General features: G+C 38.7%; 1 protein-coding gene across 1 annotated transcript; it reads right to left on the bottom strand.

Annotated features, from left to right (window-relative positions):
* Positions 1-156: 156 nt before the first annotated feature.
* LOC106162212 (UPAR/Ly6 domain-containing protein qvr) lies at positions 157-27,302 on the bottom strand. The gene is made up of 3 exons (XM_013539393.3): positions 26,638-27,302; positions 2,179-2,337; positions 157-1,663 (listed from the first exon to the last, which is right to left on the bottom strand). Exons 1-3 carry the CDS (start codon positions 26,684-26,686, stop codon positions 1,464-1,466), a joined length of 408 nt encoding a protein of 135 aa, XP_013394847.2. The 5' UTR covers positions 26,687-27,302; the 3' UTR covers positions 157-1,463.

Genomic DNA, 27,302 nt, shown 5'->3' with positions numbered 1-27,302 from the left:
CAGCAAGCTTACGATCCGGACATAATGCATGTTCTTAAACAACCTGCGAAAAGGAAAGGCCTCGGTATTAAATTTACGACCTATAGACCTTCTAAGCTGCTCCGCAGATAAAAATCCATTGAAAGGGATACTGGTATAGAAAAGAAGTCAATAAAATACGAAATTATCTGATTTATTTTTTCTATCTTAGGAAAGTGATTCTCCAATATGGGTTTATACATGCCTGATACAATGTAAGAGAAAGGTTTGAACATACTTTGTACACTGAATCACACAATAGGTAGACAAAGACATGTTGATTAAATGCGTATTGCTACTCTTTTTGTAAGGAAAAGTTATACGTGCAATTTGTAAAGCAGATTATTGGTAATTGGTAATTCGGTTGGCAAACTTAATGATAAGCAAGACAAAAATCAAATAAAATTAAACATTTCAAGGGAATGAGAGGCGAAATGACAAAAATATATTTAATACAATATGAATTTTTCGGCACTATTTCTACTTTCACGTGAGTAATACAAAATCACTGAAATGAACAAGATTATACCTGGTAGTGAATATATCTGAAAATAGCGTTTTCGGCAATGAGCAAATATTCTATGCTCTTCTTTGGCATCGAAAGAGATAAAAAGAATGAAGTGGATTGTTAACAGTTTAAGCCTAAAACAGAGATAATGAATATTAATAATAAGAGGACTCGGGATATTTTCTTGAGATTCTGGACCCAGATGTCCGTGATGAATGGTCAACGTGACAAGGAATGTGTCAACAAATATGAATTCTTTGGTTTACAACACTACAGATATATAAATAGGGACGTTTGTCTTTTTAGCGTCAAAAGTCTGGCGTCTTTTTCCCCCCTTCACAGCATCAACGGGCAGGTCACAGACTCTGCCCGGGTCATTTGGCGTATCGAAACATTCGATTGCTCCCCAGTTAATCTGTATATCCATCCATTAGGGAACAGCCCTCAATGCCCATATCATATGTTTGGCAACCCCGCAACTCACACACACATTACTGTAGAATCGATATTAAAGTTTACATTTGTAATAAGGGGATATAAAAGGTAACCATAAGTCCCACTGGTCGAAAATCAATCGAGATTTTCCAGATTTCATCGACAAAAATCAAACAGTCTATAACTTTCTTTGTGGAAAAGTATTTGCGTTAAAAAAACTTCTCAAATGAATTTAAGTCTCAAACCCAGATGGAATTGATCGTCGGTGCTCAGCATCTACGCCTAACAAGGGGTGGGGGCATCTACAGCAACCACTGTAATCCCGTCCTACCTGTAGGACATTTTGACTCCAAGTTTTAGAAACCCGCTAACTTTACACAAAATGGTGACCTCTTTAAGGACACGTGCCATAACTCCCATAATCTTGATGAGTTTTCATTTGTCTTTTCCACTTGTACTGTATATCAATATCATGTAATTAAAAATATATTAGTTTAAACCATCATGTTCTTTTGTATATTATGAGTATACAAGTTGCTATGGCGAGCAAATAGCACCATAAGTTGGCAGTCCTGTGTTGAGCCGAGTTGCATAGTTCTGAATTGCAGTAACAAAACCACATGTCTGCGCCTTTCGCTTGCATGTACTGGCAACCATGATCTTGTACTCCTAATGCGCAGCCACGTAGCACCAGGGAATAGTCTGGAAAAAAAAGAAAATTACAATTATAAATAAATAAATAAATAAATAAATAGATTTTGTCAAGTGGACAGTTTGAAAATCTAGAAGTGTGTTATTCCCATGAAGTTTTTTAAAATCTATTTATTTATTTTTTGGTATCCCGCTAGATCCACGAACATACTAGTATTTGACTTAGCAATAAACTTTCAACCGTTGGTCATACTATTGCAGCTTAACTGTGTACCAGATATTGTTTATTACAGTTCGAAAGATTATCACACAATGAAAGAAAAATACTACACACGCACATGTACGTCTGACGGACGAAATACCTGTGCGCGCGCATACAGACAGGTGTTTGCGAGGTCTGCATGTGTGTGCGTGCGTGTGTATACGTCACTGAGTGTGTGTGTGTGTGTGTGTGTGTCTGTGTGTGTGTGTGTGTGTGTGTGTGAGAGAGAGAGGGGAAAGAGAGAGAGAGAGAGAGAGAGAGAAGGAGAGAAGGAGAGAGAGAAGGGTGGGGGATGAGAACATACCTCCAGACTGTGTCTTGCTTTTCTGGCACCCGTATTCACACTCTACAAACGGCTCCATATCCAAGGAGGCAGATGCTCTAGCAAGTCTACTGAAGTCAAATGTGTCCTTACAGCCGGCAAGCATTCCAGAATGACAAATATAGCACCGAATTGCATCACCTACAATACAAAACAGTAGAAGAAAGTTTTAAAACATGAAAAGGAGCGGGCCGGGGTTTCGTCAAGCTAAACAAATCCCGTTCTTTTTTGGTCCACTCCTATCTTTTATCCGTTTGAGGATTTAAAAATAGATCGAAGATAGAATTCGGAAGAAAAACATCAAAATACAAGAAAGAAAGGAATAACGGGACTATTGACAAGCTGTGGTAGTTGAGATACGCTGGAACAACGGAAATGCGTCGGTACTTCCAACACAATGTACTGTCACTTTTTGAAATGCGTTACGGCAGATAAGTAGTAAAGTCATCTATTAAGTCAACACACTAGCTAATGTTTGACAGCTAAATTACACAGGGCAATTTTCTAGAAATCTCACTTTGCACAAATGTCCCAAGCTTCATACATTGTACCCAATGTATGCAGTTTTCTCATGTGTGAAGCCATACTACAACACCCTTCATTTCCCGAACATTTTTTAAGATCGTCTGCGGTACGTGAAGCAGTCTGCGAGAAGAGCAGGGTATTTGAAAACTGACTAGCCATGCAGCTGTGGAGAAACAGTACGATAACTACTATTTCACGTTGCTGGTGGCATATTTATGCGAAAATTAGGCATTTTGACCAAAGGCCCCCTTTAGATTCCGGCTGCCATTCGACATAAGGATGGTAATCTATGATCTCATAATCATAAGCTGAACTTTGCGAAGCATATATCTGGAAAACATGCACCCTACTGTGTCCCACTGCTAATATCACTTTGCATTTTCACCTTTACCTGAAGCCTTCATAACCATACGTTATCGTAATTCGACCCCTTCCGCTCTTTCTGTTTATTAAATCAACGGCGATCGAATGTGTCGTTTTAAATGGAGAGCTGTTTAATATCCATTCATTATGTTGCTCATTAGGCGGTACTTTGCGGTGTTTTATTGATGTTTTCCTTATTGACCCTCGTGCAGTATCTCACAAAATGACAGGAACTTTGCCCATCAATTACGCGGACGAATAAATGTTTATAATAGAGAAACTAAACAATCGACTCGCTAGCATCGTAATTTAGACAAATTCGCAGAGATGGTATACATGCACACAAAAAAAAAAAAAAAAAAAGATATACATTCGCACAAGGCCGGATTACGGAGTGAGCAAAATAAGTTCATTGTAATAATAATCGTCATGTGCGCAATAACAAATTGGTCAATATCAAAAAATTGTCACCAATCCTTATGCCCAATTGGTTTTATTAGCTTACACAAGGACACATTGTAATCCATGCAAGGGTATATATGTGAACATATATGTTGTTTTCCTGTAAACACGTTTGGTTCATGTCGGCACAGGGTAAGGCTAACTTTCATTTCTCGTGAATTATTCATTCCATCAAGAGATAATATTACATCAGAAGTAGATTATACTGAGAAATGATCTTTCCAAACCTCCAATTTGTATCAGATTAATAAATTGCAGTCGGGTTCTATTAGTTTTCCTCACCATCGGTTATTACAACGTCATGCGGAAAAAAGATACCTTAGCCATCTTTGTTTTTAACTCAAACCATTATCAGAATTACTCCACTTTAAGGCGGTTTGTGTTTTCTTTAACCCATGATAAACCTGAAGCAGTCCAATTTAATGAACTATTGCGACTGTTTTAAAGCAAGGAAGATATTGCTTATATCTCAGAGCTATAATTATGTTATGTATAGGTGGACTACCTGGGATTGTATCTTGAACAGAACTAGACCTGATTTTAAGTCTGAAAATCGCCAGCAAAATTTCGAGTTCAGTTATTTTGTGAAAATTGCAATTAAATGTCTTGGGAATACTTGGCGCGCCTGTATCATCCGGTCTCTGAAACGGTAGCGGAGAGCCTACTGGGTAGAGGCGAGTTACTGTCACAGCACTGAAACCCAGGGCGATGGGTGTAAAGAAAGTCAACATGGCACCCTAAAACGCAGGGTGACAGAGAGAATGTGAGGTGTAAAAACAAAGTCACGGTCAGAACCCTGAAATTCAGGGTGGCAGAGGTTCTCACAACCAGTGCTCTGGATCTGAGGGTCCTACATCCTAATCCCCACGTCATCCACTTTTGGCAAGAGCAAAATGACAGAATTCATGTCAAAGCAGCAGGAAAATTGGCATCATCGTACTAGATTTTACAACTGCTGTATCCAGCAGAGAACAAATTAACTTTAATGGAGAACAAATAATGTAATGAGATTACTCCCTCTCAGCAACAACAATAAGTATGTTTTGGTCAGTAACGGGGTCAGTCGTCGGACAAATGTTTTGTCTGGCTTTGCCTCAGCGCACTGGCTAATAGAGGATTTTTACTAAAAAGGGAGAAGGGGGCGTCAAAAAAATTGCCTGGCTTTGCTCGCTAAATAATACACGATACAATTTACTATGATTATTAGGGCACAAGACTGGACAATTGCTTGGTTTTGTCTCGTTTTGCTCGTCTATTTAGGGATGGAGAGGAGGGACCAGAGGATACAGTGCCGCCGGAATCTCCCCTTACTTACCCTCCGGGTCGCTGCGGGTTGTACGGACGGCCTGGCTCGGTAACTATGGAAATAACATTGTCATCCATACGCTGTTTGGTTTCTGTTAACAATAGTTCCATACCCTGCCCGTCGGGCAATTATCGTGACAAACTTTCTGCTAACAAAAGAGCCTAACCCTAGCTCGCTGAGATAAAGATCGAAGGTGAGCGTGGTCGCAATTAAGTGTTCGTCCAAGCGTTAATTGACCTTTAATGCGCGGTGGCTTCACTCTACTTTGATCACTCTACTCTGATACGGAGATTTTAAGCATAAGAACTTGCCAACAGTGATTTTTAAAAGTCCCTTTACCAAAAAGATTCGGTGATGACAGCAATTTTCGTGTACATTGTAGCTATGAATTGATTGAATTCACATAGAGTTTAATAAATAAATTTATGAATTTATTAAAGATCAAATAAAACACTACTTGTACATGTAATACTCATTAGGCTTCAAACTGTCTTTACTATATACATATTATTAACAAGATTGAAATTTATTTTTATAGTATGTCCTTATATTTCTATTAGTTTTGTTCATAGACGAAATGCATTTTTTCCAAAAAGACTTGTCAGTTGTTTCATTGATAAACATTTTGTTAGCCATATCTTTAATATAGTTCAGTCTATATTTGCATATCGGATCTCTCCCATCTACACCCGTAACATTTCTGCCCTTTCGTATTCGTTCATCAATCGTAAACAACCTTCCCATCAACTGAACGCAAAAGTTGCCGGGGGAACTGGCCCGTTGTCGAATTTCGAATATTTCTTTATTTGCCAAGGCGACGGGTGGCCGGCCGAAAGACTGATTCCTTGATTCTATAGGACACAAAGTAGGAACTGTTTCTCTATCATTGTTTGATATGTAATTCAAAACGATAGGAATAGTTCATCTTTACGATCTAAAGCCCAAACTTAACCAAAAGCCTTCTTCATACTTAAACGCATCAAAAGAAATTAATTTTAAAAAAATGGATTACAATCTCTCGGGCTAACTTCACTGGTTGGCACGTGTCATCTCACATTAATTAACAATCAGTTCAGGTTAACTTTATTCATACCGGGTAAACACAGTGATTAAGCCCTGGCTATTACATAATCACTACTGTGTGACACGCGTCGTCTAAAATTAATGTTAACATTGCGATGACGCTTTTCAATCCAATCTAATCAATTGCACATAATTCTAAATCAACTGACACGTGTCAACAGGATTGTTTGTGTATCTGGACTTCCTAAATGGCCAATAAGTATTTTGTTTAATATGACACGTTTATGTCACTGATTTCCATGCCATCGTGTCACCTGCCAAGTGAACGGTATAAACCGACACTCAAATTTTCCAAATCATCACAATTCCAAGATGCCTCTTAGCGATTACGTGCGTCTGCGTATCATCGCCCTCCGAGAACAAGGGGTGCGAATTAAAAACATAACCGCACAAATGGAAAATGAAGGCCATAAAGTGTCGCGACAAGCCATTTACTATGTGTTAAATAAATACGACGAAGGGCTTGGTATTGCAGATAAGCCACGAAGTGGACGTCCCTCAAAGGTTGAACTGCGCCACATGAACGTTATAGACGAGGAGATGACCATATTAACGCAGAAAAGTGTATTATACAGTAATAAATATATTAATCACCTAAAGAAGGTGATTCCAGCGGTACTTGAGAGAGAAGGTCGTGCATCAGGCTACTAAACTAGCAACACATGTAATAAAGGTAATGAGACATTGATATTTATTTGATGTTAGCTATTTAAAAATTTCCATTTTAACTACGCTTTTGTTGATCGTGACTTATTATCATCAAATAAAATTGTTATACGTGTTTTAAAACTAAGCCTGATTTGTTCTTCAGAGTTTTGTTCTAATATTTGACTTGCCTTTACTCGAGTCTTCTGTTGCAGTTGATACATAACCCGGTATTGTTTGCTCGTGTCGATAGCAATCTCTTTGCATCAGCTATAATAGAAACCTTAAGTGAGGCAATTAAGAAGGGGCAGACCGTGTTCGTTGAACCGACTAATTTGGGTGTCCGATAAGGATTGCTTGGGGATTCCCCTTCCCTGTAATTATCATACGGCCTCTATTGTTCGACCATATGGGGCAGGGTTGGGAAACCATACGGCCATTTGGTAAGGGGACATTCCGGCGGCACTGTACCACCAAAGCTTTAGGGTGGCCACGTGTTAAAGTAAAAATATATTTTCGTCCACTGATTTATTCTAGTGCTCTTCCTTAGCATAATTCTACCTCGACCAATATTAATTACAATCTTTTAAAGAAAAACCGAGAGCCAATCTATAGTCTTTGATCAAGCGTTTTCTCCCTAAAGTTGCAACTACAGTGCATAACGAGTTTTTCCGTTCCATGACACGAATCCCCTACGAAGACTATCTTTATTCATTTATTTATTTATTTATTTATTTATTATCAAAAAACTTGATCATAAAGGGGATATTACAATTTCCATTATCTATAGGATTTACAACTAAAACGGTTTTAATCAAAACCAGTCTGGGCAGGATTAGTGCTTTGATTATCTGTCCTTCAAATTTCATCCAATGACCGAAGCAAATCATCTGTGACAGAAGAATATTAGTTAGGCTAATAACATTCACCCTGAGGTTTGCATGTAGACTGGAAACTGATCTCTATTAACAACATGCCTCCGTTGCCTACAAATTGGGTTCCAGTTATCTTTCTAACTCAGGGTGACGACATTACAATACTGTTAATGTATCATTGCTCTGTGTATCATATCAACACTGAGATTACCATCTTCGACTTTCTTTCATGAAAAAGTTGTGTGCCTTTTATAAAAGTGTCTGTTCATTCCCTACTCTGAATCATGTATTACACCCTGTAGGGAATGTGTACAAGAAACTGTTTATTATCTTAAACAACGGACTGCCTTCGGAACCCTCGGTCTTTTTTGCTTGACCTACACAACTGTGTGACCGCAAACGGTGTTCGGCCATATAAAACAAAACGTCCTGCCAGTGACTAGATGTTTGTTGTTGGGGAAAAGTGCAGAAATGGTGATAAGATGTTGGGGCGGGTTCACACGAGGACTTTAGACCGAAGGTCGGTCTTAACTTTTAGACCACCATGATGGTCTACTCAGACCTCACTTTATGCCAATAATGACTTTGAATGAGGTCATCTAGGCCACTATTGGGATAATCTGGGATAATTAGTAGTTTGTTTAAATCAGACACTGTGCCAGTTTTATCACAAGAAAGTATTGACTTCTGTATTAAACAAATAGTTATTTAATTCCTTTAGACTACCACGGATTTATTCTTTATTGAAGAAGACCACGACTTTGGATTTTAAAGTTAAGACCAAATTTCGGTCTCAAGTGTTTTGTGGAGCAAGGCATTGAACAATTGGACTAAAGTGGATACATCTACTTCCTTGGTTGACCACATTGCAAAATCTTTTCAAGTGACCGTTTCTCGTGTCACAAGATTGGCCGTTTTGGATACAAAGTTTGATTGGTTAAGACAACCGTAAGATGACTAAGAAAAAGGGGCACTATTAGTCACTACCATTCTGAATAAATAAATAAATAAATAAATAAATAAATAAATAAATAAATAAATAAATAAATAAATAAATACATGCAGGTGAAGGGAGAGGCAATGCGTATTGTACAATGATTTGTTCATTGAATCAAGTGAGGATCATTTTCCGTTCTACATTGTACATGTAAACAAAGAAATAATCAGATATTCATTTCTATTCCATGCTTACAAGACAAATGTGCCTTTATCTACAATTACTCCACAACACTGGCTTTGTGTATATTTGTTTAAAAAAATCGAGCCAACAGGTGGCACTTTTGTTATTTCAGATGTTTCGTGATCTAGGATTTAACGCTATACGACCATCCTAGGAATGAGTGCAAACTCCTACTATACATCTACATGTATATCTGCAGAAAGTAATAATATTGACATACAACTATATCAGGAGAATGAAACATCATGCAGTTTATCTAATAGATATGCTAAAACTGACCGCCCGATTCCCTGTTCGAGTATTTCATCTAGCGATGTGTGACGAAACTATCGGTTCGTTTGATCACAATATTCCCCATAAAGATACGACTTGTCGATAAAAACCGTAGCTGCGCTCGCTCAAGATTGATTCACGTGGACTTTTATTCGAAAACAAAATCCCGTAACGACGCAGTCTCTATCTAGTGGGGTCGTTCATCTTCAAATATGGCCAAGCTTTCAAAGTTTAGCGACCTTTGGGATGTCTTATTCTTTCAAGCAAGAAAAGATCCTTTTTCTCGACCAGAGTTAGGGTGTTTTCTGACAGGAATTAGGGATTGAAACTGGGACAAAATTAGCTCGCTTGTGTTTCATAGTGACGAGTTTTTGAGAAGGAAATTGACCCCTCTCCTCTCTCTCTCTCTCTCTCTCTCTCTCTCTCTCTCCATAAGGCAAAGCATCAGTCTAAAATTTAGCCAACTATCTTCTACAGTGGCAAACGACCTTTTAACGATAATGCTAAAAGGAAATGCGCACTTCATCAAGTTTGTTTCAGTGGGTGAACACACCATGCTCTTCTAGCAAACAAAACAGATAATAGCCGTATCAGTCTACGATGACCGCAAGTCTGTAACAAAACAGATACTTGAAACGTGCCATCAAATTCAAATTTACATATACGATTCCCAATAACGGCATAGTATCTATAACTTCATTGATTTTCTGTGAGCATTCCTGATACGTGCATCGAGATTATGATGGAGTAGTCTCAAACACGGGGTTTATGTTTTCCGGGCGATTGTTGAAAATCACTGCCTCATATCCCAAATCCAAAACGGCTTCCTCTGAGCTTTTCCCAACAGAAAGTAATCACTAACCGCACAATCGCTGGCTAGAGCGAGTGATTGACGTGAAGAAAACCCTATGGAATTGCTAACGAAGCTGATAATAGAAACGAGCTATTCTCTCCGCTATTAAAGTAATAAGTTTGAGCAAATGAAAACAGCCATTGAACTGAAATGATTTCATGGGTCGCTATAGCTTTTTATTACGAGTCCCAGTGTGAACCTCGTCGTTTCCGTGTAAAAAAAGTATGGCATGTGTTTCATCATACAAACAATTATGTCTGCATAAAACCGTTTCTTTGAATAATTGACTCTGACTGAAATACAAACTGTACGCTTGTGCAACACGCTGTGAACAGTATTCTGACGTCTGTTAGCACTTATTTACAAACAAAAGCGATGCTTATTTACTCTTATTTACATTTATTGTATAAATGAGTCAGATCACTGACAATAACAGCCTTGCCTACTGCCAATCCTCAAGTATACTCGTTTTTTTTAGAATGACCGTGAATTTCCTTTGCTTTCATGCGCTGTTCTACAGTTTAAACCCCAAGTATCAGAGGTCCATCGGGAACGGCAGAGGCATGCCGAAAGTAGGTGGCCAGTTTCCAGGGACCTCTAAACCTCAGAGTGATATTTATTGGTTTGACGTGTAATGCCTGAAATAATAACATATATTTCGAGTAATATGATCTACACAACCCTCTTTCGTATGATTACCATGACGGGAATTTCTATTCTACAAATACAGATACTCATTTTGGAATTTACGGGTAACAAACCGGATCTGCTCGATCAAATCCCTGAATCAATCTTTTTTATAACCTTAATCCCATTTACATATTTATTCATTCATTTATCTATTTTTTGTGCTGCTATCTGAGCGAATTTACTTCAAAGCACTCCGAAGTGCAGATTAGTATCCTTAAATCTCTGATTTCAAAACGTCGGTGCTCACGAAATGAAAATTAATACTTCTTATATACATCCTACTTAATGTTTGTTCAAACACTCGTAAAGTGATTATACTTTTTCGTTAACAGGTATTTTCTATATTTGAAAAAAAACGTACATTTCTCCATTGAAATACTCAATGAAAATAATAGTTAAGAACGACATAAATTCAGCAAGAAAATGAGTCGGGCTTCAGCAAGTTCGCAACCTTGATGACTACCGTGACAGGGAAAGTGAGAGGCGAACAAAAAAGGCACAGTAGCACTTTTGTGTTCTGTAATGCCTTCGGCTACCGTGACATCTCTTTCTATTCTAACAATAAAGAGTAAAATTACAGACATTTTGAGAAACGGAATGCGTGAGGATGACAAAATGAAAACAATGACAGATAAAAGAAGGTGTATAAATCATTCGTGTCAAACCTTCATCTGCATCATGATCCAGATTTCACGTCAACAATAATAACTACAATTATCACTGTTGTTGACGGTTTCAAATTACCTTGCTTTTGCAGGGTTCGATAACAAGGAGACGAGGGGAAATACTTCTGTCTCTTGCTTACGGACAACACACCATGCCTCTGCACTTTAACAATAAGAAATTAAAGCGTTGGGTTTGCTGTAAAAGCTTTTAATTCTTTCCTGTAGTAGGGAGGTTAGCCAAAGATGAAGTTTTTTTCGTTGAGTTTCTTATCTGCCTGCGTCCAAATGCCTCAAGACCTGTCAAAAATGCGTCTTATTGCCTCTAGTCTCAAACCCAGACGCAGTAGTTACATATGTCAATGCACGCCTAAAGACCAGTAGTCGTTCCTTAACCAACGCAGAGAGAAAGAGAGAGAGAGAGAGAGAGAGACTCAGAGGTTAATAAATCTAACTTAATCAGAATGAAAACAGTCTTCCTTAGAGCAATCTGTCTTCACTGCACGACGTTAGCACAATGTAGAGCAGAGAATTCAATTTGGACGACTAGTTTATTTAATACCTAAAGCACTTCTTCAATTGTGTAAAAACGTCTCCAGTGACTAAAATTAGAAATGAAGAAAACAGCACTTAATTTCTCCAGGGAGGGGCGTTACATGATCATTTCTTAGGTAAATAACTTTTCTTAGAGCTTTACCCTTTACTAAAAACCACTTTCGTCGATTTCTTTCTCTTCCGATTTATTGAGCTCTTAGTCGTCTTCAAATCGCATGGTTGTCGTAAATACCAACATCTTATTGGTCTGGCCTGTTTCATTCACTGCCCTTATTTCACGCATAAATCTGTCTGGATGCCTGGAATAAACTGGATACGACTTAAGTTTCAGTTAAAAAAATCTATAAAATAAAGCAGTCAAATAATTTCTGACTTTATGTTAATATGTAGTATCATACCGGCGGGAAAAAAACTTTTATGTTGTGGACTATGATTTCTCGTTGGCGAAAAATGAACTAATGATACTAACTCCGAGCTCTACCTCGTCACTTGAAAAACCTTACGAGTCAATGGCGAGTCCGGGGGAAAAGACAACGGGCACGAGGTCAGCTTCTGATACCAAAAGAAAAGTACCAGTATACTAAGCGAAACGAGGCAAATGAAAGCATTGCTCCCGTCTTTGTGTCCTGTTGATTCAGGGATTTTAGTAAATAAGTCACATTTCCATGGTCTACTGTTATTGCTCACCGCCTTTATAAAAAAAGTCTGAACTCGCCAGTGCTTTGTCTACTTCTAATATGTATCTTGTCATCAATCGATAAAGACCTGAAGAGTGTGTTTACACTTCATATTTTCTGCATTGCGTAAACACTGAGAAGCCAAGAGTTTAAACTAAGTTCAATAAAAAGGAAAGCGTAATGTGTGTACAGTTCGTTCATTAGCTAATATTAATAAACTACAAACATGTCAAGAAGAAGTAATCAATACTTTGTTTCAGTCCAACGGTTGGTACTTGTACTGTGTTTAATTGGTATTAGGCAACTTATGTAAAAACCACTTCAAACTAAAAAAAAAATCGATGAATCCTTAAATTCGTTCCATTTTATTCCCTTGGGGCGTTTTTACAAGTGTACAAAGCAGCAAAGCTGTCAAACGTACAGACAAAAAGCAGAAAAGAATGATGCACAAAATAGGTTTCATTGTTAATTTTGATGCAAAATTGCATAATGCCTAGCAGAAAATTCAGCACCAAATTTTAATTATACACAACAGGTAAGAAGGATATTGAGACTAGAGGATCAGAACGGCGATACCGCTGCTAGATATTGTACATTGTATCACCAGCGAAATAGAGCTCATTCTAGTTAAATGGTAGCTATGGATTTATCTGTTTAAGTTATGGAGAAATAGGGGATGGTAAATATTTGAAGTGCATTCTATGTGGAAAGGTACGACAAAGGTCAAATTCAAGGTCACATTAAGATGTCCAATCTATGATTTCCTATTCAAGTTCTCTATGGGTGTATCTCTGCTAGTTTTGGAATATTTCACATTTTCTTTTGAAAATTCCTCACCATGGAGCATTGCGACGTTCTCCTTTTTGAAATGGCGAAATTCCTACACTGTGTGGAAAACAAAAAACCAACACCACTTACAATGTTGCACTTGACAAACTCTACAAAATGCAACAAACAAAAGGTCCTTAGCGTTTAAGGTCCCAGAACTAGAAGGAGTTTTCAGTTTCGGCATCTAATGGCTGTTTCTCCAGTGATAATGCACTGATTGACCCCAAACTCAGGATAATGAAAGGAGACCCCAAGTGCAACTACTGCCCCCATGATGTCAAATTAAATCAGCATAAACAATTTTTTAAACAGAATTTTTTTTTTTACAAAAGTTAGGCCTAGACCTTGCAATGTAGGTCAAATCCAAGGTCATATTCGAATTCTCCAGATATCGCTTTCGGTCAGGCTTTTCTAGTAATGTTTCCAATAATTCCTTTTCTAGCAATGTTTCCAATAATTTAATTTTCAAAATATGTCGAAAAAGAAACAGCATAATTTTTCAAAAAATGGTCCTATCAAGTTGATTCTTAAACTCGACGCGTATTTTATGAATATTCATTAATTTTTGTAAATTTGGAGACAAAAAGTGAAGCTGTTCTACCGTTCTATGTCTGAAAGTGCATGGCGACGGTGGGGACGACAGAAACAGGTGATAGCTTAATGCACAGACACGATGTGTCTGTACATAAAAAGTGATTTTTGAATTGAACAAAGCTAGCCATGCGTTCAAATTTAATTACGTCCCTTGATCGACATTTCGTGCATGCATGAAATGATCGTCTGAAATGTTTCCAACCTGTACTGAGTGTTCGTCCATTCTTTCTATTTGCTCTTCGCTTTCACTGAACGTTCATCTCTGTGGCCATTAATGATCCATTCATCTTTCCCCCTCTTTATTCGTCTGTTCCTCTCTCTCTCTCTCTCTCTCTCTCAATCTCTCTCTCTCCCTCTCTCTCTCTCGATGGCATTCATATCATGTTATCATATTACAAAACTATAAACTGCCTTCAAATCAAGTCAATTTGAACTTCCGAGACGTTGATTTATTACCGCTAAAAACAGTGTTTGGATACAAATAAATTTCAAATCGAGTTATCCTCAGTATCAACATTCTTAACCCTCGCTGTCAGCAGAGAAAACGTCGACAAATCGAAGACTGCTCCTTCCGGAAGAGCGCTGACAGACCAATCTAATCATAAGTTCACGATGGGAGGGGTCTTAAGGATGATCTCTTGGGGATGTAGATCTAGGATAGCCACGAAATTCGAGAAAATCACCAATGTTCAATGATTTCTCTCTCTCTGTGACATATTAATTTGGGAAAGCCATGTAATCCATGATAAACACGAGTACTCCAAGCTCTTTCTTCCTCCTCCCCTACCCCCCCCCCCCCCCTCTCTCTCTCTCTCTCAACTTCTGTGCTTAGTACATATGGCAGACCGGTCCTCATACATGTACAACGACAACGGTATGGTAGTTTTCTAGTATTTCGTGAAAGCTACATGTACCGTCTTTCTTTCATGAGACTGGAAAATGAGTTCTGAGGTACAAGTAGGGTTATTACTTTCTTGTGATTAGGAAAAATGCAAGAGTCAAGCATTCTGAAACAGACCCTTTTTCTTTTTCTTGAGATTGAAAAGAGGTGAGGGCTCTAAGATTCTGAGATGATCCCCTTTTTCTTTCTTTCTTGTGATTGATAAGAGCAGTGAGTACTAAGAATCTGAGATAGCCCCTTCTTTCTTTCTTCCTTTAATTCTTTCTTTCTTGTGATTGAAAAGAAATGAAGGTTCCAAGATTCTGAGATAGCCCCATCTTTCTTTCTTCCCCGTAATTGCAAAGAGGCGGGGGTTATCTTCGAATCTGGGCACTCAGCCGTCGGATTGCTCATCCCGTTAAACAGGTGTATATCCTATCTCCGAGCGTGCCTTCAGCGGCCACCTGATGATCCTTAATGGGAACATCAAAGAGAGGCGAAGGTCAGAGCATCTGTTCCAGCGTCTTCGGTGTCTTGAACTTACAGCTCTGCTGACAGGAGAGAACATGCTAAACTATTGAAGTATTGATGCTTCCTAAGATGAAATTCCAAATTGACTCAACTACATGAAATATTGACGCAAAGCTGGTGAGAGAAACTGGGGCGTGGGTCGCGGGTCGATTCTGTTTTTATGTTTATTTATCTTTTTTTTTTTTTTTTTTTGGGGGGGGGGGTGAATCAAAGAGACCATATCCAGGAAAATCCTAATTTTCTTTGTGTCATCTGTCCAATGAATTGCATATTTGCGTGCCCTATTGCGGAATTTTACCTACCTGTCACAAAGCTTCTTACTACAATAGGTAATATAATTAACTTTTCTTGTTCAATTAAGAAAAAAACTTTTTTCACAATTCTCTATCGCAAAAGTCAAATACTATCTAAAGTCTCTACCGCAGTAGGCTACCATGGCTCCTTTTTTGTGCACCAAACAGCAGGCTATAGGAATCTATTGCTATATGTGAACGGTGTGTAAATACAGCAGATAATATAAATACACCTTGTTTATACAGAGGAGAACGCTGACTATCGTTTTACTTATTTATAAAACATCTCACGCAGGTGGTGAACGAAGCTGCAGCTGTGATGAGCTGACATTATATTTGACCAGACGACTGAGTTTGTTCTTCAGCAACCACAACAACGTTTCTGTGTTTTTTTTTTTTTTTAGAAATACATCATCGCATGACATATATTGTACATACATGTGTGCAGCAAAGGCACAGCAATGTATTGAAGGGGAGAGATTTTCTCACAACAACGGGAAATCGCCTACCTTAGTGTTCATTTCTTGCAATGCACCACAGATTTTCAATGCTATTTCTGAATTACAATATACGTTTTGCATTTGTCTTTAATTTCATTTTGTGCCATTGCCATTTGTTATGTTTGTTCGTTCTTTGCTGTATGTTCCACTGCCAGAAATTATTGTACCTTAATTGTAAAGTTGACATCAAAACTGTACTGCACACGTATACGAGTATGATCTGCCGAAAATTCGATTTGTATTGGATAAATATAACCATATATTTATAAACACGCTCTGTCTCTGGCGTGCTTAATTTATAAGTGAGAGCAAACAAACAGGTAGCAGCTACGTCTGGTTCGCCTTACGTAAAAAATCGACTTTTGCAATGGACAATTTGTGTTCACAGTTTTGGTTTATTCACGCGCAAATTACAGTCTTTACTTTTCGAGTGAAGGCGTGCAAGGGAAAGCTTACAGGGCATTGGTGTTCCTACTTCCGCTCTCTCTCACGCACATACAAACACACACACGCACGCACGCTCACGCCCACTTAAGTTTCCCTAATCATACAGGTGCTTTACTGTAAACCAGCAATTATGCCTATCATCTCGCCAAAAATAAACGGCCTTTCAATTATCTCTCTCTCTCATACACGCACATACAAACACACACACACGCACACACACACTTGAGTGTCCCTAATCATACAGGTGCTTTACTGTAAAATCAGCAATTATGTCTATCATCTCGCCAAAAATAAACGGCCTTTCAGTTATCTCTCCCTTGTCTCACGATGGGCAAATAAGAACATGTACGTATAAATACAATGGGCTCATTAAGTACCGTCAGGAGCAGGGGTTCCTTTTCTCGCTATAACCGCTGAGACCTCAGATTTGACCAAATGACTGTTCAGCTAAACCATTTCATTGTATTCTATGGAGGTCATCCTTAACATCATAATGGTATTATATTTGTGCTTCTAAATTGGTCGTGGGCTTCAAATATATAACATAAAATTTCCTTTATACCTTTAAAATAAGTTTTTTTCTTTTATTGGTAATAATATTTTTGGAAATTGCAAAGGTTGTTACAGTCACAAGACTTAAATACAATCATTCTAATCTCCCTTTCCAATTTTTTCAAATTTGCCGGAGTTTTTTCAAAAGATTCTGCCACACTTAACAGCGTAAGGCAATTTTCAAGAGTCAAATTATGGAAACTGATATTAAATCAGAATACACGACAGTGGCCAATTTTTTCCCAATCACACAGTTTTAATCCCGCTGTCACTGAAAGGGTAATATAATTCTCTCCATTTATCCATGACATTCTCCCTGAGTTTCGAGTGCCATTCACCTATCGCGGTAAGGACAACCAGAATTATTTCTTTGAAACACAGTTTTTCCCTGAAATTCGGAAAGGCTAAATTTGTGCGTTGTTTTTGCCCTCATCTCCAAACGGTGAATTGCTGTTTATTTATATGAATGCTAGTTGTTCCCAGCTGTACGCATGAGACAGAATTTGTACCCTGAGTATTAATATTTTCTAAGCGATCTTCGACAGGATAGCCTCGAAGTGCTTTCGAAGGACAGCACTTGTATCAGAGTTAAAGTATAAGCAATGTTTGAAGGACAGAACATGTACCCAGGGTATCGAAGCACTGCCCATTTCTGTCGGTAAATATATCCTAGCTGCCTTACTGAGATTCCCACAACTCTCTTTGATCTCTTGCAGTCACAATGATCATACATGTACAAATGATGAGGAGTGATATTACTTCTGACAGCTATTTTTAACTGTGACAAAACAAAATTGCGGAAATAACCTGATTACCAACCTTATTGGAAATTCCTGTAATTTTAAGCGCTGGTTGAACGTAGGGGAATACCTTCTTTTGGCCAAAAATGTGATTTATGTTTTTTCACTTTTTTCTGATCATTCGCATGCTGAGCTAACATCTTAAATGCACTCTTGTTCAATTCTGTTTTTTTTTTTTTTTCAACTTATTAATATAATGATGACAATCAATTATAGCTTACAAAACACTTCATCGTTGTCACTTTCCGCACTGGCGTATTCAGGGTGATTCAGGACACTCCGCTTCGAATCGAGCAAGATGCTCTGGCACTTCCCTCAATAAAATAGCCAATTAGAGATTTGCCAAGAAGATTATATTTCTCGGTGAAATCGAGAAAGCGCGGGACAGCGCTCGGATATTACTCGGGGTTATTTCATGACGGCACTTGACTCTTGAAAAGAATCTTGGATCGACAAGGAAACAAATTAAACGCAAATACCTACAGCAGTACTGAAATCCCATCACTTTTATCACCCGTCGGCTTGTTATCATCCGACCCAATCGTATTTCTAAGACGAGCCAATAGCCAGAACCCATAATGAATAGGCCAAGATCATTAGGAAATGCACAGAAGGCGCGTTTTCGGTGAGTTGTATTTGGGAAAATACTGTACCGGACTACAAAAAAGTAGCAACCTTTGTTTCTTTAATAAATTGGCGGTCTGATTTACGGTGAGGCGAAAGACAATCAACAAATCATCCTTTTATGGTTGAAAAACGCACTGAGTGGTTTGTCAACTTGGGAGGTGTGAAAAGCAGTTTGTTGGTTACCAAGAATTTCTACGACTTTACACATGGCTTTTTTATAACCAAAATAAGTGCGATATAAAAGAACGCGTATGCAGTTTGGACAACGGGTGAACATAAACCAAAGCAGTGTGTTCATTTTCAGGATTTCATAAAACTCTCCACACGGCTTTAATACCGAAAATATGCCCGATATAAAAGAAAACCATAAAATGTTCACATAAACCAACTTGGAATAAATTGCAAACGATATTACTTCTATAGGCCTACGCTCCGAAGTAACGAAATGCTATTAATCCAAAAGCCTGTTGCAGTTAAAAGTCATGTACAACAACCATTTGAATTTAACGCTAATAGTCAGTTGAATAACCCCGTGGTGAACTGAAGCGCCCTCGGAATGGTAAAATGTTCAATTAAGTACACGGGGTATTAATAATTTTATCAAAGATCGATTGTTACACGTGTAGAGTTACTTAAGACGCGTGATGCCCCAATTTTTAGAATATAAGACGATTCCCTGGATATAAGTAACAACTGAAACCGGTTTTACAACGGAACTTTACACAAAAATTGGTCTTAAATTTCAGACAAAACTTTGTTCTATTTCACTTAAAGATAAAGCCATTGTAGACTACTTAAATGAAGTGAATACTGCTATAAAATATCATCCTTTTTTCTTTGTATAATTCAGACCCAACACTTCCTCAATTAGACTATTTATGGCTAACCTCTGACCAAAGCGGACTATAATTAGGGTCTAAAAATTTCGACGGCTTAAGTCCTTTTGCAAAACAGATCCTTGTATCTTAATATAAAGCAAAAAATGTCCCTATGGGTTGTTCCAATTAGATTTGCTCTTTTATATCCATTTCGATAATCTAAAGACGCTGAAGACGAGCTAATCAACAGACGTTAAAAGAAGAATATTCAATTAAATGGAAACAAGGGATTTCGGTCTTGCTCGTAGAACAAAATGGAATTAGTGTTTCGGATGTGGGGAAAACTTGTGAACGATACAGGTTGTTGGTAACGGAATACAAAGAAACCCTCAACGACAGAGTTCTTCAATACCAGTAAAACGGGGACAAATCTTTTTCAACAGAGCTTTGTAATATAAAGCACAAACCTGCTACAATGGTGTTCTACAAAAAACATTTTACAACGGAGCTCTGCAATGCCAGATTCAAACCCTCTTCGACACAGCTCTGCTGTACAGTGTTACATGGTTATTATGTACGGAGATGAATAAACCCACTACATCAGAGCTTCCAATCATCAGGAATGCATTCTCTATAACAGAGCTCAGCACTCTCACATGCAGTGATTACGGCGCGGTGGGTGGAAGGGGGGTACTGTGAAAGCATTTTAACACTTCTTGTCATCCTCTACTCATTCTGGGTCCTTTAGTGATGAACATAAATTTAGGTATAGCCCCTTGAATAGCCGTGTTTTTTACGATGAACACGTAGGAGATGTCATATGCCGATATTACCATCGTCTGCGGCTACTTTCAATAGTATTGCTACCGTGAGGTACATAAATAGGCCTTAAGCCAGGACAGGGTCTCGAGAGGGAACTTGTTGTGATACATGTAAGAAAAGCACTCTGGCATCGTTACAACAAAAAATGCTTGTAGGTCGTACAAAACCATTAAATGGATGATAAATAAGTCAGGAAAAAACCTTCACTGGATTACCGAATACCAGGAAAATGAGTGCATGAAATAAATAACCTAGAATAACCTCGCATAACACTTCTTTTCAGTGTAATGGACAATACGTGTGTGGAAATAAATAAGCTGACATGAAGTCGCAACGACGGTGCTCAGTTTAAATAACAGGCTTGTAGAAGTTCAATAAGAACGTGAACAATTCTGAAATGCACAAAAAATAAACAGAGAATTCTCGCTTAGACAAAGTAAAATGATTAGGAATTCTACTGCCTAGAATTCCACAGACGACTTTGAAGTTTTTCTCTGAGATTCAGATCCGATGTTTGCCAGCGTCTTTCATTTTTAAATGTCCATGTGTGAACGCTTAACGGAAAACTGAAAAATATTACGAGCTGGACCACATCGTATTTGAAACCCAGGCGTTATTTCTGCAAACAGACAAACCAGCAATTGGGTGCTCATTCGTGAAAAGTCATCAAAGCGAAACACGTATCAGAAATTGAGACGGGTGTCCAAAGCTGATTTTTAGAGGAGTACAGACAAAGAATTGCTTGAAGAATAAGTACAAAAATAAGTGTATAATTGTAAGTGTATTATTATTATCATTCTCTCTCTCTCTCTCGAAAACAAAAACTCTCCACGCTTCGCATCTTTCTTTTTGTCACACTACAGACAGTAGTACACGTATGAAGTACTGTAGTTACACCACCCTAAGTAGCATATCCAAACATACTGGTGGTCAGTAACTTTCCATTTCACATAATGTGAAAAAGACCCCCCCCCCCACACACACATATCTATAGTACATGTAGCACAGATGACAGATATGATATGAGATAAAAACGAAGTCTATACATATATCCTTCACTGAAAAGCAAAATTTCATTGTGGTATATGGGAAATAATGAGCCGGAAAACAACCCTCTAGAGAGTTCCATTTTGTAAGTGCCGTGGAACTGACTTGACAATGAAATAAGGGTAGGCCCATGAGAGTATGCTCTGTCAACATTGGCTCCATCAAAACAACGGGTTCACGGTTCAACGCAAATGTGAACTTTTAAAACTGAAAGTGAGAACAAAGCTTGTCATAAACCCGACTTTCCAAATGTGCATCTGAAATGCCTTCAATTTAACTGGTCAATTTAAAACAGTGGTATCAGTTTTCACTGTTAGCGTACAATAAAGAACATAAATCCCGGCAAGGAATTTTTATGGATATTCGAAAGAAAGGATCTCGACAAGGGTTCCAGCATAAGTTCATGCATGCTTTCATATTAGACTTCTTCAAATTATACTTTCGTCAAATTCATATGCCTCTCTACCCCCACCTCTCTCTCTCTCTCTCTCTCTCTCTCTCTCTCTCTCTCACACACACACACACACACACACACACACACACACACACAATTGTGCTACCTGATTTTTAATGGTGTTCTCTACATTCAAATCTTTCGATCTCCCTCTCTCCCTTTCTTTCCTTACACTAAAAATTATGAAATGTGATACGAATATGCAGTAGAGATAACAAAAGCACTATTGCCAATAATGCCTTCATTTTACTTTCTTCTTTTATTCTAAATCTTCCTTGTCGTGTCACATGTCCGGATGTATGACAAAAAGGAAGAACATCTGCAGTGTCATGATAGACATCTTTTTTCCTCCACCACTTTACATCGTCAAGCTGTGCTCCCTCAAATTTGCCATGGCATTTGGCCCCGTCCCTCGGAGGGAAATGTCTCGCTTTTCTTCATCTCTGAACAAGTGCAGTCATTTTTCTTTCCATGTGATTCACATGGCTCAAACCCTCACCCTGTGTGTCACATGGCTGACTGTACGGAGAAAACAGCCTAAACTAAATGCTGTCGTGGAGTAAGAGTGATCACAATTAAAATTTGCACTCAGGGTGGTACGCCTACGTGTGTAACGGGCATGTGAGGTAGACATAAGTCATTCTTGGATGTTCCCGTCAATTCCGGGGAATCCAAGTGGTGGTTAGGGAGTAGATGCTGACCGTCATTAATTAGAAGATCTCACGAGGCGTGACCCTGCGAACACTAACATTCGCCGTTTACACATTAAGGACAAAATAAATACATTTGCCAGTAAATAGTATTGGAATCAGTGCACCATGAAACCCAAAGAGCCTGGGAGGGAAAACACATATATTCTCCAAACATTTGACATATTTCAATTTACTAAGTTCAACGACATACATCCAGTAATGTACATATGTGTGAATCCGTCTCTCGGAGGAAACGCAGACTCTCTCACCAGTGGAACTCTCTAGCGGGCTGTAATTACGTTAGAAATACAGTCGAGACGTGTTTTATCATTGTTATCAGTATTTCACCATGTACTGCTATCCATCATGGTCATGGGTCCATGTATGAGGGGGTGGGTAGCATTTCTTCAGAAAATGAAAATAAACTAAAACATATATATATATGTATATATATATTGTTATAAGTATTTCACAATGTACTGCCATCTATCATGTTCATGTACAATGAATGAGGGGGTGAGTAACATTTCTTCAGAAAATGAAAATAAATTAAAACAAACACCCACACACACACACACACACACACACACACACACAGAGAGAGAGAGAGAGAGAGAGAGAGAGAGAGAGAGAGAGAGCTGTAAGCATAATCATCACAACACATTACATAACCAATACAGCAAGTAAAGACACAACAAACTCTTGGTAGCCAATTCTTTAGCAGCTGCTCTACTCACGGAAGGCAGTCTACTATACTAATTTAATCAAAACCAAAACCAATATCAGAGTTTGACAAAGTGACATGGGAAAAAGGTCACTGCTTATTGCCTGACAGTGCCAATCACATTGCCCCTCATACACGGACCGTATTGTATGTGGCTTATATAGCCGTGGTGAGTGGATGCCATACTGCGACTGTCTCTCAAAGTGTCAAGTCTAATCAATGGTAAAGCAAAGACCGCTGATATTCCTTCCAGCAGTCCCTATCTACAGCACAGTATAAACAGCTGGCTTATTCTTAAACTAAAACTGCCGTCTACATGATTTGGCTGCTGAACTGTAACAATATATTTTGCAAAAGATTTTGAAAAGGGAATGATTAAACCAGTTATGAGTGTAGAGTCCTCTTTCAATCTTCGCTGCAGCTTTATGTGTGTATACTAATTTCAAATTTTAAAGTTAAAGTTTAAAAATTAGCTTCTTTTAAATCAATCCATGCATCGACTTCCAAATTTGTCTCATCATCAAAACCTTTTTTTTTGTTTTTTCACACAAAGCGAAAATTATAATGGACAGAGGGTGGTCTTTCTGACTGAGAACTCGGAACGTATCCACACATTGCTAAAAGTAAACGCAAATGTTCCGAACATTCTTTTAGGTTCCGGCCCCGTTCATCATGTCCGGTTTTCTGCCACGTAATGCGCCGTCGATACGCCCCAATACGCGGAAGTCTACGACAGTGTCAACATATCCCTGAATCACCCTGTATCATCCCCTCTCAATGATGGCCCTAAGAGAGGGCACGGCGGGTGCCTTTAATTTCTGAGGTTCACCGTTCCCCCTCTCCCCCCCCCCCCTGCCAAAATAAAGAAGTATTATGAGGTAAACGAAACAAAATCAAGTAATAAAGGGAACCGGAGAAGATCAGCATTGGTCAGAATTGTGCCGGAAGTGACGTGCAGTGGTGTTAGAAACGAAGCTGAGTGGTCATTTTAACATAGAGGTGAACGGCAGTGAAGACGGGTTGTCGGAGGAAAAAGAAGTTTTCTAAACAACATGGTAAGATAACACTTTTTCTTTACGCATTTTGGGCAGAGAAAACTTGTAGAAATAATAAATGCATGATATGAAAACGTGACACGGAACTTGAAGGTGCAAAATCGTGCTTAATTTGCGGTCAACTTGTTTAGAAATAAATGCTGCGTCGACCGCCATTGCGACAAAAAGGGTAAAGGGGAAATAATTCCCGGGAGTCTATAAATCGTTGTCATGTGGAAATTTGGCATTAATATAATCCGATATGTCCATATCTAAGTATTTTTGGGTGTTTTGTGGTATGGGCTGCAATTACAACGATGTTTTAGAGGTCTTGAAGGACCTTGTGAAAACCAGGAAGTAGTTCGTAACTAACAAGTGGAATGTACCGATCTCCGACTGCTGTGCACAGCTGTATCTTTTTTTTAATATATTGACGAATTTTTAGATCTTTATATGTCCATCTGGCATGAAATTCCACACACATGATCACACTGATATACCTTTTACACTGGGGAAGGCGCTAATCAGTGACAAATGCCAAGACAAAGGTGACATTCTGACAGCCTCTTATCTGAGTTAAAAATCACTGACAAAAGAGACTGGCAATCAATTTCCTCAGGCTGGCAATCATTAGCCTATAGACATTGGTCATGTTACATGTTATCTACCTGTGAGAATCGTTTTACCAACTGAGTATTGCATAATAATGTCAATTATTAGTACTTTGAGCTAGTCTTAATTACCTGTCAGCTCACCTGAATTCTCTTTTTGTCTTTTTGGGAAGATCTTGTCAGTGAAATGTTTTATTTGTCCTGTGACAAAAATTCGTCAATATATTGAAAAAAAGATACAGCTGTGCACAGCAGTCGGAGATCGGTACATTTCACTTGTTAGTTACGAACTACTTCCTTGTTTTCACAAGGTCCTTCAAGACCTCTAAAACTTCGTTCTAATTGCAGCTCATACACCCCAAAAATACTTAGATATGGACATATCGGATTATATTAATGCCAAATTTCCACATGGCAACGATTTACAGCCTCCCGGGAATTATTTTCCATTTACACTCTTTGTCGCAATGGCGGTCGATGCAGCATTCATTTTAAAACAAGTTGACCGCCAATTAAGCACGATTTTGCACCTTCAAGTTCCGTGTCACGTTTTCATATCATGCATTTATTATTTCTACAAGTTTTCTCTGCCCAAAATGCGTAAAGAAAAAGTGTTATCTTACCATGTTGTTTAGAAAACTTCTTTTTCCTCCGACAACCCGTCTTCACTGCCGTTCACCTCTATGTTAAAATGACCACTCAGCTTCGTTTCTAACACCACTGCACGTCACTTCCGGCACAATTCTGACCAATGCTGATCTTCTCTGGTTCCCTTTATTTTCAACTCCATTACAGTTCTCTAGGGAAAATATCTTTGTGTCCCCTCCCTTTTCATATCCCTATATCCACAAGTGCCTCTTGTTTTTAGAATGGCCCTAAATGCCTAAAAACGCTGTTAGAGGCAGTGCGTTTGAGACCAAATTCCTTAGTCTGACTAATCAAACAACTTAACGGTTTGGCATTGTACGCGTGAAAAGTCGACAGGAAAAGCAGGGCGATCATTTTCATAACAAGGTTACTAGTGTGTGCAAACAGGTGAACAATACGGGGGAAAACAGAAGCTTGCATTTCAACGCCTTATTCCACGGGAAAGGGCATGGTGGAATAAGTGACGTTTTACGCTCAGGCTTGGAACCTCGGGCCAGCAGCCTCGAGACATCTGTCTTGCTCAATTCACTCTGTTTACGTCTTGATCATTCGTCAAAGCTACTCCTCTAAGTATCACCCTCTGTAGCAATCTTACTCGAGATTTTTTTTATTCTTTTAAATTTCAATATAAAGACAGAAAACGTGAATAAGTGCTTGAGACGAAAAACTCGGGACAGTACCGACTACTTCCACCCAGCTACAAGTGGTCATGTGAGTGGCCATTGTAATCTGTTAAGCTTGTTATGCATTTTCTAAATGACAGATATGTAAAAACTGTAATAACTTAATTAATCAATTGGATTGCTGATAATCTTCGTAAACCGGCCAACACGATCTGGATTTATTCAAGTCGAAGAAGAGTTAACATCTAAATAGGACTTGAGCAAGTATACTAGTCGAGTCAGGCGCCAGTCATTTCTCAGATAGTGAATATAGCTGGTTTCACAGAACATACCAACTTGGATATTACTAGAGAAATGCATTCGCTAACACCAAATGATTGATCAAAGGGCTATTACTTAATGCTTTATTACACCGAGATCATACCGTTAAGGCAATACGCCGATGAATAACAAGAGAAATCAGTTACAGCTCACCATAAAAGAGGACATTTCATTTTCCCCTTTTAGCTTATTAGCAATGAGCCTCGGGTACAGAACATCGAGTGGTTATTAAGGAGAAAATGTCAATCTCTGAAGCAGAATTCATCTCTAATGACTAGGTCCTTTGGTAGAACCACTGTGACTTTTTGAGATGTTTTATCACAGTTTCCATGATACTGCTGTCATCTTCCATGTGAGAACTACTTTAAGCATGCCCCATAGAATAAAAGAAATGCTCTTTCACTTTTTGAAAATAGAAACTAGACGAGTATAAAAAGTCAACTCACCCATAGACAGTGCTGTTGTAAAAACAGCAGCTAAGAAATAGATCTCCATAAATAAAATCCTATGTCATCTGGTGCGTGAGTCCATTAATATATATCTATTTAGCTATCTACTCGGTCTCTCTGGAGCGAGGGAGCAAGTTTCACAACCACTGCATCGCCTCTGCTTGCCTCTGTGCTCTCTGTCGCTCTCTCGCTTTCGCTTCGTGTTTTTGCTCAGTCACTTAAAGCGAGGGGATCTAAAGAGAGCGCTGACCTTATCGCGACTTCCGGCGGTAGCAAAGCGTCTAGTAGCAACCCCTCTCCCAAAACTCCAACGATGTTGATGTAGTAGAGAAGAAGAAGAGGTGGAAGTAAAATAGCGCCGTCCTATCAGGGCCACTGCAGTAAAATAACCTCCGTTCAGCTTGTGGCCTACCGTCTGGAAGCGAACTGTAAAAGCGCCACTCGTCCGTTGCCTTACAGCTTGTAGCCTCGTTAGGCGATGTTGTTATCGTCGTGGTATTTATTAAGAAACCTTCTCCTCTCCAGGGTTACCCCTTTTCTAGGTAATATTTCACAGGACCGGGGGTGTCACTGATAAAACACCGAAAAGGGGTCCTTAAGAACACATAAAGCCCTGTACGGCGTGCGATTAATGCCTGTTTTCTTCCACTGCTACACAGAGC

Source organism: Lingula anatina, chromosome 4 (assembly GCF_051362555.1).
Source record: "Lingula anatina isolate TDL-2025a chromosome 4, LinAna3.0, whole genome shotgun sequence".
Taxonomy (NCBI): domain Eukaryota; kingdom Metazoa; phylum Brachiopoda; class Lingulata; order Lingulida; family Lingulidae; genus Lingula; species Lingula anatina.
The sequence above is the reverse complement of the archived record's forward strand: the minus strand, read 5'-3'. Positions and strand labels throughout refer to the sequence as shown.